This window comes from Bemisia tabaci, chromosome 4 (genome assembly GCF_918797505.1).
Source record: "Bemisia tabaci chromosome 4, PGI_BMITA_v3".
In the NCBI taxonomy this organism is placed as follows: domain Eukaryota; kingdom Metazoa; phylum Arthropoda; class Insecta; order Hemiptera; family Aleyrodidae; genus Bemisia; species Bemisia tabaci.
Genome location: NC_092796.1, coordinates 10,761,914 through 10,774,697, shown reverse-complemented (window position 1 = coordinate 10,774,697; position 12,784 = coordinate 10,761,914). Strand labels below are relative to the sequence as shown.

At 39.7% G+C, this 12,784-nt stretch overlaps 1 protein-coding gene across 4 annotated transcripts in view; it reads right to left on the bottom strand.

Annotated features, from left to right (window-relative positions):
* The window catches only part of wake (ankyrin repeat and fibronectin type III domain containing protein wide awake), a 370,794-nt gene that overhangs the window by 94,403 nt on the left and 263,607 nt on the right, over positions 1–12,784 (bottom strand). For all 4 annotated transcript variants that reach the window (XM_072299299.1, XM_072299300.1, XM_072299301.1 and 1 more), the window contains exons 4-5: positions 7,434–7,623; positions 948–1,180 (exon numbers count right to left, since the gene is read on the bottom strand). In XM_072299299.1, coding sequence (XP_072155400.1) covers positions 948–1,180; positions 7,434–7,623 — 423 coding nt within the window. The remainder of the gene's footprint in view (positions 1–947; positions 1,181–7,433; positions 7,624–12,784) is intronic.

Genomic DNA, 12,784 nt, shown 5'->3' with positions numbered 1-12,784 from the left:
GTACTTCCGGACCGCCCTTAAAAGATCAGTACTATTTCCGAACTTTCGGGAAATTCCGGACTTGTAGACACCCTAAGTGTACTGAACTTTCAGTTGGTATTTCTGAAGTTTCTTTCCACGTCAATATTTATTCGGTGAAAGGTCTTTTTAGAAAGGGGCAAGAAAGTATAATAGGCAATTTCAGAGGTTATCACGAAAATCTCGAATATCCGTACAGAAAATCCGTTCCACTTCCGTACCAACCTACCAAAGTCCGTTCTTTTTCAGTGTATCCGTACTTTTTCCTTACAGTAAACACCTTAAGTGTACTGAACTTTCAGTTCGTCTTTCTGAGGTTTCATTCCCCGTCAATATTTATTCGGTGAAAGGTCTTTTTGGGAAGGGAAAAAAATTGTAATAGGCAATTTCAGAGTTTATCACGAAAATGTCGAATTTCTGTACCTTTTCACGGAAAATCCATACCGACCTAACAAAACCTGTGATTTTCCAGTGTATCCGTACTTTTTCCTTACAGTAGACACCCTAAGTGTACTGAACTTTCAGTTGATATTTCTGAGGTTTCTTTCCCCGTCAATATTTATTCGGTGAAAGGTCTCGTTTAGAATAGAGTCCCTTTATACTGAGAGTCAAGACAACACCCCTCATGGAATCACAAATGGGAATAAAGATTACAGAAATTGAACGTTTTTCGTAATCTTTGATCGGCTCATTCTTAAAGTCCTTTCTCCGTTCCTTCTTTCATTCCGTTTGTTCCTTGTCGAACCCGAAATTCCTCGGTCCATTCCAGATTATAATCTTTGCAATTGGTGAAAATGTAATCTTTATTCCCGTTTGTGACACTGTGAAGGCCTAAACTCCGGTTAACCAATCAGAAATGGATTCGCATTGTCTTGACTCTCAGTATAAAGGGACTCTAGTTTAGAAAGGTGAGAGAAAGTAATACTTACAGGAGGATCCTCGGTGGGTCTTGTCCTTCTTCTTCTTGTCCTTCTCGCGGTCCCGGTCCCGGTCGCTGGGCTGGAGGGAGGCGGCGCCGGGGGAGGTGGCCGGGGTGCGGTGGAGCGGGGAGGGGAGGCGGCTCCGGACGAGGCTCACGCAGTTCTTGCCGACCCCGACGTGGCTGTCGATGCTGTCGATCGAGGCCGAGCGCGTCACGCTCCCGTTCACCTCGCCCTCCTCCCTACCAAGAAAAAAAGAAAAAACAACCACAATCAACGTCAAAAAAGGTAATTCAAACCCCGCCGAGGGTCGCGGATAACAAAGGGGGTGCGCACTCCGCGCACGCCGAGCATTGGCTTTTTAGAAATTGGGTAGTGTCAGCGATCAATGGGAAAAGTCACTTGATTTTGGTTGATTTGGACCGAGTTAGGCAGAAAGGAGCCAAACCACATCAGCTATTGCCTAATTTAATTGGGCAATGAAGATGTTGCATGTGTGAGGAATTTGCAATTTGACTGTTGATTCTTCAGTAAAAGATGGCGAGAAACACGATGGTGTCACTGGTTTTCTCTGAAATTATCTCCCAAGCTCAAAAAAAGCTCTCCAGTTGAGGCTAAAATGGAGGGGATATCCCACGCTATCCTGAGAGTCCACCTCTACATCAAGACCAACTCTCCATGCAAAGATAGGGAGCAAATACATTAGCAGTGATGCCGAGTTTTCAGTTTCAGAGTCCCCAAATCAAGTGGCAGCCCTGTCAATGTATTTGCTCCCTATCTTTATACGGAGAGTTTGTCTTGATGCAGAGGTGGACTCTCAGGATAGCGTGGGATATCCCCTCCATTTTGGCCTCAACTTGAGAGCTTTTTTGAGCTTGGGAGTTGATTTTAGAGAAAACCAGTGGCACCATCGTGTTTCTCGCGAACTATTACACAAGAATCAACAGTCAAATCGCAAATTCTTCACACATGCAACAATGCAACATCTCCATTAGATTTGTTATATGAACACGCTTGGGCGGATTTTTACGCAAATTTCAGTTAATTTTCTGTATAGAACGAAGCAAATTCCTTAAAATTTTCAAACGAATCCGCACGAACGTTCTCTCGTTAAAAATTAGATTTGTCGGTTAAAGGAGGAGTAACGTTTTGGGCCTTTTCCGGCCCCACCTGGATTTTGCTAAATGTTTCATATTTTCAAAGTACTAGTCTTAGGTAGACTCTGTGCCAAATATTAGACCGAACGGAGCCCATGCAAGGGCGCAGCAGCGCCTCAAACCCAAAATCCTGGAATCGAAAAACAATTATTTTCGACGACTTTTTCGACTGTTATCACTCTTTCAGCACATGATTCTTATGTATTTTTTTGCGTACTTTTCGTTTCTAGCCTTTTTAAAGGCCTCCGATAAATTTTAAGGGGCCTTATGGCCCATTGTTGCCATTTTTGGCCCATTTTTAGGGGTTTTTTCCATTTAACACATTCAAAACTCAATTTAATCCAAAAACTGTGTAAATTTTTGAAAAGTACGTAAAAAAATGAATAAAAAATGTTCAGTAAAATTTTTTCCTATGTTGCCAAATTTCCGAGAAAATTGGTCCCAAAGTGTCAAAAACGGCAAAAAATCGATAAATCGCCGCGTCTAAGGTTCAAGAAAGTGGAGTACATTTTTCATACTGTACCAGATAACAGCTCTTATCCATCCATACAACATACTAAAATATCATAGTTGTACCTGGATTCCCACGATGTGAAAATTGACCGAGATGTCGATTTTAGCGGCCTTTTTATACTTGAAGGCAGCTCTTTTGAATGTTTTTCGACCTTAGTCACCCGCTATGGGTGTGTACTATATGTATTTTTCTACGTACTTTTCATATCTGGCCATAAAAATGGCTTCCTGTGAATTTTAAAAGGCCTAACGGTCCACTGTTGCCAATTTTCACCAATTTTTAGGGGTTTCTTCAAGTTTACGTGTGTGAAACTTAATTTAATCTAGAAACCGTGTACAATTTCGGAAAGAACGTCAAAAAATACACAGGAATGTGATTTGTACCTTCTCCCTACGTTGCCAAATTTTCGAGAAAAATCGTCCTGAAGCGTCAAAAATGCCAAAAATTGGATTAATCATCACGTCGGAGGTTCCAGGAAGTGAATTATGACATTCATGTGGATCGTGGGACACTTTCTCCACGCATTTTCTGTTCTTCGGTATATTTGGCCTGTAGCAAGCATCTTGAGAACCAAGGATTATCTCGAGGTTACAGGAATAAAGAGGTGAACTGGAGTGAAGGATAAAGTAAAAGCACCTTGAGGGCCCGTTTTGTCACGTTCATCTACGCCATTACATGTTCCTTGAGATGCATTGCAATTTTCCATTTTCGATACGTTATTTGCAGTGAAAAAAAACTTGAAATTCACTTCCTGGAACCTCCGACGTGATGATTAATCCAATTTTTGGCATTTTTGACGCTTCAGGACGATTTTTTCTCGAAAATTTGGCAACGTAGGGAGAAGGTACAAATCACATTCCTGTGTATTTTTTGACGTTCTTTCCGAAATTGTACACGGTTTCTAGATTAAATTAAGTTTCACACACGTAAACTTGAAGAAACCCCTAAAAATTGGTGAAAATTGGCAACAGTGGACCGTTAGGCCTTTTAAAATTCACAGGAAGCCATTTTTATGGCCAGATATGAAAAGTACGTAGAAAAATACATATAGTACACACCCATAGCGGGTGACTAAGGTCGAAAAACATTCAAAAGAGCTGCCTTCAAGTATAAAAAGGCCGCTAAAATCGACATCTCGGTCAATTTTCACATCGTGGGAATCCAGGTACAACTATGATATTTTAGTATGTTGTATGGATGGATAAGAGCTGTTATCTGGTACAGTATGAAAAATGTACTCCACTTTCTTGAACCTTAGACGCGGCGATTTATCGATTTTTTGCCGTTTTTGACACTTTGGGACCAATTTTCTCGGAAATTTGGCAACATAGGAAAAAATTTTACTGAACATTTTTTATTCATTTTTTTACGTACTTTTCAAAAATTTACACAGTTTTTGGATTAAATTGAGTTTTGAATGTGTTAAATGGAAAAAACCCCTAAAAATGGGCCAAAAATGGCAACAATGGGCCATAAGGCCCCTTAAAATTTATCGGAGGCCTTTAAAAAGGCTAGAAACGAAAAGTACGCAAAAAAATACATAAGAATCATGTGCTGAAAGAGTGATAACAGTCGAAAAAGTCGTCGAAAATAATTGTTTTTCGATTCCAGGATTTTGGGTTTGAGGCGCTGCTGCGCCCTTGCATGGGCTCCGTTCGGTCTAATATTTGGCACAGAGTCTACCTAAGACTAGTACTTTGAAAATATGAAACATTTAGCAAAATCCAGGTGGGGCCGGAAAAGGCCCAAAACGTTACTCCTCCTTTGGCAATAGCTAATGTGGTTTGGTTCCTTTCTGCCATTCTTTGGAGTTTGCTGTCGAGAGGATTTTAGAGGGTATGGATTAGATCTACATGAATCCATCGGAGAATAAAAACGTGAATCGATCGAGAAACCCTTGAATTGATTGAATTTTGTCGGTCGAGTCGGTGTCGATCGATTCTCGTCTTCGTTTTTCGATCGAATCATGTCGATCAAATCGACACCGGTTTTTTAATGATTTGTCGATCGAATCGGAGCTGATCGATTCACTATTTTATTTTTCGATCGATTCATGTCGATCGAATCCATACCCTCCGAGGATTCCCTCCTCTTAAGTCAAGAAGGAAACTATTTACATTCAGAAAAAAATGTTTATATCAGGCAGAAGTCGCTTGTATCAGCCAGTAAAAAGTGGCAGAAGGTTATGATTGAATCTGTCATTCTCTAAAAAGTTAATTGCAATCAGTTATGAAAATACGAGGAAAACAAAAGCAAACCCTTCGAATTGACCGGTTATAAATCTTTTAGCTTCAAAATATTGACACATTTGATTGCTTTATCATATTATTACTTAATCTAGGATGTATAAAACGGGTTGTTCAATAAGTTTTTCTTGTATTTTCATTTCTGGCGTTTAAGTCTTCTTGAGAATGACTGATTCAACTACAGACAAAAAAAGAAAAAAATAATGCCTGCTCTGCTTCCTATTCTTACTGCTCTGTATTATCTAATGTTTGTAAAATTCAATGTATTGTCTAAGGTATTGCTGTTCGGATGCATGAAACTCCTTCAAACGGCAAAAAATCCTTGGAGTACTATTATTTGATTTTTATGGACGTCTTAGTCGATGCATGTATATAAAATAATAGGCGCTCTCCTGCCAAATACACGGTTTGTTTATACTCTTGAATCACCTTGTGGATGACGATTTCAAAACCTTTTTTTTAGGAACATCGACGGTGGAACTGCTAGAACGCGTACCTCAATTTCCGCCTATGCAGACCTCCCTGTCAAGGAAAAACAAGCAGTAAGCTCCAACGCATTCGCGTCGGAAAGCGGCTCTGGCGACGGTCCTAGTTGTTAAACGTTTACGGTTTCCTTGGTAACCTTTGTTTGCTATCAGCTGATATCGAGTAATATGCCTAGGAAGCTCCAACCACTGCATTCTTCCAAAAAACCGCGAAAACTTTAAAATTCAAAATTTCAAATTTTGAACGTAAAGTACATTTTTTCCATCACGAGATTAAAGCACAGACAAGTTTTGAATTATTGACTGTATCACCATGATTCCAAAAATACACTACACAACATAGCATTGGCTAACAATAAAACAATATGCAATAAAATAAAGTCATGACAAGGTACATAGTCGAAAATGGCGCCGATTCCCATCAACCAACGCGCGGTCTCTCCAATGTAACATGGTCCATTGATACTCCCCAGCTGGGACCGTCCGGAGTAGCAGCTCTAGTGCAAGCACCAGAGCCGCTAAAATGCTGAATGTCATTTTCAGAAAACTTCTCTTTGCTTTTGCCTCACATTAAGAAAAATTATCTATGAAAATTTGAAGCAATGACCTCAGATTGTTCTCCTTTGATAATATAAAATGGGAGTGGAGATTTTGAAACGACGCAAATGAGGTACATGTTTTTAAAATTTCACCACCACGAGGTTATTACTTATTAACACCTCTTTTGATGATCAGTTTCCTGTCCGTCCTTAACAGAATATACCCAGTATGAGATAAGGTGGCAGTGGTGTGAGCTTTTAGTAAGTATCGCATTTCGTTATTTTTGAATGGTGTCCGGGAGGATGAAAAACCTTTTGTCTCAGCCCGAACATATACCTCGTCTCCATGATCTCACCCTCGTCGAACGATAGCAACGGTTTCAGAAAAGTTGGCAGACACGTCGGACGGTCATAGAGACTTCGTCACACGGGGCGGCTTGAATTACACAACTCCTCCGCAAAATATGCTTTTTGCTTTGAGGTGGAAACTTCATTTTTTTTTTTTTTTTTTTTTTTTTTTTTTTTTTTTTTTTTTGATGGGTTGATGGCAAAACTATAAGGCTACTAAATTTTCGATGTTTCAGCCTGTCTAAATCAGGGACAAAATTTTTATTTCAGAGACCTCGAATTGTTATCTTCCTCTGGTGGAAAAGTTACTTGCGAAGGTCAACACTCAGATTCGCAAAATAATGACTGATGACAAGACAGTTGAGCAATCGGCTGATCAACTCTAACCTAATTTAGAGATACTTGTTTTTGCACGAAATTGAATCTAAAATATCTCAAAATTTCAAGGAAAAATATGCATGAATGTCGTCAAAAATTCATGTTTTATCAAAGGAAATTTGGCAACTCTCGAATATCATACGACGTTTTTCTTTAGCATGGCAGCATTTCCTGCGATTGCTGATTGCCTGCTAGCCGAATGTGCTGGTTACACGCTCAAATTCCCATCAATTTCCGATCAAATGGTGACTGGTGCGCACCATCCACCATCCAATTTCTGCGGCCTGCAAAAATTTGATGGTAGATGATGGAGCTGTGGGGCTAATCCTTCATCGGATTTCCACACAACCGTGCTTATTTCAAGCTTATTTCAATCAACACGCCGTTTTAATTAATTTTACCCATCAATCATTGATAACTATCGACCGCCATCTTGGTCATCATTTTGATCGGAATTTGACGGGAATTTGATCGTGTAACCAGGCCACAAGGAGATCAAAAACGACAACGGCGCTCTCACTCCGAGGCGGCAAATGAGCGAAACGCGGAGACTGGCCAATAAGCGCACACATAGCTAAGCTCATCCTTCATCTGATTTCCACACAACCGTACTTATTTCATGCTTATTACAATCAACACGCTGTTTTAATTAATTTTACTCATCAATCGAGATAACTATCGACCGCGATCTTGGTCGGATTTTGATCGGAATTTGACGGGAATTTGATCGTGTAACCAGACCAATATACATGGTCCAAGTTCGAGTGAATAGGATTTGAAAAATTGTTTTCCGATTGTGTAAAGATGAAATAGAGTATTGGGACTCACGTTTCCCAGCTGTGCCTGCGGGAGGCGTCCGGCTCTGGTTTGTTGAGGCGCCTGGTGAATCGGTAGAAGGCCGAGTTGGAGCCCATGAGGAAGCGCGGACTCGAGCTCGTCGAGACGGACCCCGAGCGCAGGGAGTCCGTCGACGGGTCCGGCGAGCTCAGTCGGTGGTGGGCCAGGTGCCGCCGCGGATCTGAAACAAAAAACAAAACAATCCGTTTAGTTATTGTATGTATGTGGACTGGAAAAAAAAGACTCTTGGATCCATAGTCCAGACTCTTGGATTTGACAAGAAAGGTTACTCTCGATTTAATCGGATTTGTGCTTGAATCAAAAGGAAATCCGCTTAAATAAAGAGGCCTGACTCTGGACTCAAGCAGAAATCCGATTTATTCAAGAAAGAGAAGAAAATCACTTCCGGTTAGGTACTAATTATGTACGTGCACTGGGAAAAAAGGCTTACGGATCCATAGTTCAGACTCATGGATTTGACAAGAAAGGTTACTTTCGATTTAATCGGAGTCTTGCTTGAATCAGAGCGAAATCCGCTTAAATTAAGAGGCCTGACTCTGGACTCAAGCAAAAATCCGATTGAATCAAGAAAGAGAAGAAACCCACTTCCGGTTAGGTACTAATTATGTATGTGCACTGGGAAAAAAGGCTCTCGGATCCAGAGTCTAGACTCTTGAATTTGACAAGAAAAAATACTCCTGATTTAATCGGACTTTCGCTTGAATCAAAAGGAAATCCGCTTAAAGTGAACCGATTATTTTCCAAATCACGTATGCGCCAAAATTGCGAATGCAAGAAAAACAAGAAAACTCGTTTTACTAGCTTTGTTACAGTTTTGAATTGAACTCAAGTTATGCCGGTTTAAGGTTTGCAGATGAAAGAAGGTAGTTTTACGAAAAACCCAGCCAAAAGTCTGATCTGTCATTTTCGGGTTACGGATTTGCCGCATTTTGATACAGCTTTACGACCTCTTTAGATACAAAAATGAATTAAACCTCTTGCAATTTTTTCAGTAGGACACCAAAGAGGAGTTTCAGTTGAAATTTTGAAAATTGAGCATAAAATTCGGCGCTTACGTCAAAAAATACCCTCTGACACAGTGCTTAACAAAAATCGACCAGATAGAGCCAAGATAGCACTTTAAGCCACATTAATCATCTTGGATTTTCGAATTTTGAAAATATGAAATGAAATTCAAGTTTTCTGTCAAAAAATGCCACCCGGTAATGATTTTCAAAACAATCGATCGGAAAGGAGCCGCAAATCGTACGATCAGGAAGACTCTACAGTCTACACAGACAAAGGAAAACGATGACGCATGACGGTTAATTCACAAACGTTAAAGCGCCTTCATATTCGCGTGATACTGTGCAATACTTCTACGGTGGTATAGTTGCTCAGAGCGCCTTCCAAAGTAACGCTTCGACTTCATGGTAGAAGATCACTATTGCTGCAAACATGATACTCTACCGCGTGCGCAGTTACACATTTTCTCATCACCGACGATTAGGTAAAACACATTTATAGCCCAATTTGCGACGTTGCCTATTTGTGCGGGTAAACGAATATGAGCACTTAACTTCTTTCTTCGTTATCATTCCCAATTAAATACGCACTGCCGAGCCAATAAATACACTTTGCGCCGTTCTACCTTTTACCGATCATACCAAATTACACATTTCACGATTACACTTTTGACTTTGAAAATTAATCGGTGGACACGGTTGATGTGGAAGGTGGGAAATTTTAAAAATATTCTACACTTACTATAACAGGCCCTTTTTTTTAAATCAATTTTTCGGGAGGGAGGTAATTTTTTTCCTTCCATGAACACCCGAATATTCATAATATAAATGATAGATATCTATAAAAATAAGAACTAGTAATAAACACAAGAAAAATTCTTGTCAAAATATGAATCTAAATAAAACATAAAACCAAAATGAATCAGTGAGAACGAAAACACACCGACTCGGTAACTCAAAAATGCTTTATTTTCATTATAGAGAGTCAGTATTCATAAAGGTCACTGGAGTTAACGCATCTATTCCAACTTGGACCTTTAAAGCATCCTTAAGTACTTCTTTTTTGGCACCAAAAATCTTTTTCTGGTACTAACAACTGTTAAGTTTTGCCTGTGTCTTGATTATTAGTGGAAATTCCGGCTTGGTGCGTTTTCGTTCTCACTGATTCAAATTGGGTCAAACAATATAAACCGATCACACCAGGGATCATGATTATCAGGTCTCATCTCCATTGAACAACCGTTGAGTTTTGTGACGTCACACCATAAGCATCCACGAATATTAATTACTATTCATTACTTCAGGAAAATAGGCGTTTCTCGAAGCACGCCCGGGTAAAAAGCAAACCCTCAGTTTTCATTATTATTAATCGCAAAACGCCCCCGAACAATCGCCGTGGACTTCCTTAAAAGAATAATGGAAGAGTTCACGATCTCGGGAACTTGGAGCCGAGAAGGTTGAGGGAGGTGTGGTGAGGCGGGGTTGGGGGGCCGGAGATTGAACTCCCAGATTTCGAATTATAAGGGATAAAGTTGGTGGAATGCGAGTCCCGGCCATTACTCAAGTCACTAAAAAATGATGCTAGACTCGGGATAATTTCCTAAAAGCGGCGTTCTACTTTCAGGGCTGGACTTGAGGGTGGATTCGCCGAGAACGCTCCGGTAGAGGGATGAAGATTGTTTAATAATTTGGTTTTTTGCCGTGGAAGCGTTTCGCCAAGTTTTACGATAAATTCGCTCGTGTGTACCTTAATTGACGGCGCCGCCATATTTTGCCGGCGTGTGTGTCCTTGTTTTCCTCGAGTATCACTTTGTCTAGACTATTGATTCGTAATAAAATGTCCCGAATGTGTTACTCTTTTAGACGAATGACAAAGTATTGTTGCCTTTTCAGCGAAAAATTTCCCACCCCAGTGGAAAAACTCTTTTGGAAAAAAGTTGCCTCTGGATTTAACTGCCACTGAAAAAAAAGTAGTTAGCGTTGAGAACTAATTTGGTTGGTTCTCGCCAAGTAGAATCAAAATTAGGCTTCAGAACTAATTTATTGTACTGAAGCACCAATCAATTCGCTTCATACGCTGACTTGACTTTACTAGAGCGCGAACCAGAATTGGAAAACAGCACTAGCTGTAAAATTAGCGCTGTGGTAAGACAAATTCACCTTCGGGTCAAACTAATTCGCCCTCAACACTAACTGCCACATTGTCCGTTACATTTATTTAGTTTCGAAAAAGTGGCGTCGGTACAACAGCCTCAATCGCGTCAGCTCGTGAAAATCAATTAAAATGTGAAATTTCGGGCTCGTTTGACAATGTAAATACTCCCGGTATGATTTATAGTGTCCTCTCTTTCTTGAAAACGTTCGAAAGCAACATAAATAAACCTGTTAAGGTTAGAAATCGTCTGTTCGATTCAAAACGTAAACAAGCATGATATTCGTTGGAGTCGTCAATCTTCTATATTGAATTGCGATTAAAGCGTTCCGCGTTCAGTTAATATTTTACGAAAATCTGTGAACTTACTGCTTACTTCTATAGTTCGTGTTCTCCCGTAATTTCAAAAGAATATCTCAAGTGTTCGGACGAGATATGTTTAGTGTGAACATTCGCTACCGTTTCATGTGTGAGTGTGTGTCTCTCTAAAGGATAATTCTGTCTACTTGCACATACCTATGGGATATTCCTTTCCTCTGTCGTTCATTTGGAACCGGTCAGTTGATTTTTACCTCTCATCTTTTAAGAAATCTTCTTTTCCTGAAAGTATTGTCCAGTTATCATTCGCTAAGCCGTTTTCTCCTCTCTCAGTTTTGAGGTTAGGTTGACCCAACCCTACCGAATGCAAATTAGAGTAGCGGAATTAGTTTCCAGCACTAACAGTGGTTAGTGTACAGAAACCAAAAATCATGTGTGTCCAAATCACACAATTTGAGTTAGTGTATAGAAACCATTTTTAGTCATCTGACGCTAACTCATTTTTTTCAGTGTGTTGCTTCATCGACTATATCGCTCAGATTGTTAGTGCAAAGTCTCTAAAATATATTGTTTCAGAGAGAAAATTATGTAGAATAGTAAAAACTGTTAGGTATGGCCTTGAGGCGGATCCAGCAATTTGGCAACATCGGATTTCCTCCATTTCAACCTGGGCTAAATAATCGATTCTTGTCGGAGTACCTGGCTCCTCCAAGAATCGATGCATTTCCATAGGTTTAAACGGAGGAAATTCGGTGTTGCCAAATTGCTGGATCCGCCAATGACTACACGGAGAAAAATCTATGGTTTTATACACCAATTAGTGGCTCATATGGAACACCACTAATAGTCGTAAATGAACTAGTCATTCTCGGTCTGTGAACCATACTTAGGTATATCTCGTGCCTACAAGTACGAGTGGTGTACAATACCAAAGTAATCAAAGTACATATCATCCCTAAGATATATGCGCTATTATTATACAGGGTGTCCCAAAAGTCCGTACCCCCCCTCGTAACTTTTGAACGGTTAGAGATAGAAAAACGAAACTTTGGGAATGTTTCTATCTTAAAGGGGTCCATCTTCTAGGGGGGTCAAAATTTTTGTCCCCCCCTCAGGGGGGGCGCGGGGGCCCCCAACTTTTTTTCTTCAAATGGTAACCCCTATCTTGTGATACATCATTAGAAAGAGCATAAAAAACTAAGAATTTTGGCGCAAACCGCAAATCAATATCTTAATTTTTGACCGAGTTATGATAGGTCAAAGGTCAAATTTGACCTATTTTCAAAAAATCATATCTCCGGTTCAAATTATCGTAAAGAAAAAAATAAAACGGGAAAATTTACCAAATTGTAAGCACTTTCAAGTAAAAATCACAGAAATTACTTCAAACTAATTTTAAGGGGGGTTTCGGATCCCCAAATACGTCATTTTAAAGGTCATACGATACTCTCGCGAAATGAGCCAATTTCTCCTTACTTTTCCTCAACATTATCTTGGTAAGTTCAAAGTTAGTTCAAAATTGCGTTTTCAAGTCCCCAAATTTCGAGCAAAGTTCAAAGAACGAAATTTAAGGTAATTCAATTCAACCATTTAAATTTCATTTTTTTTAAAACTTTGTTCGAAATTTGGGGACTTGAAAACGCAATTTTGAACTAACTTTGAACTTACCAAGATAATGTTGAGGAAAAGTAAGGAGAAATTGGCTCATTTCGCGAGAGTATCGTATGACCTTTAAAATGACGTATTTGGGGATCCGAAACCCCCCTTAAAATTAGTTTGAAGTAATTTCTGTGATTTTTACTTGAAAGTGCTTACAATTTGGTAAATTTTCCCGTTTTATTTTTTTC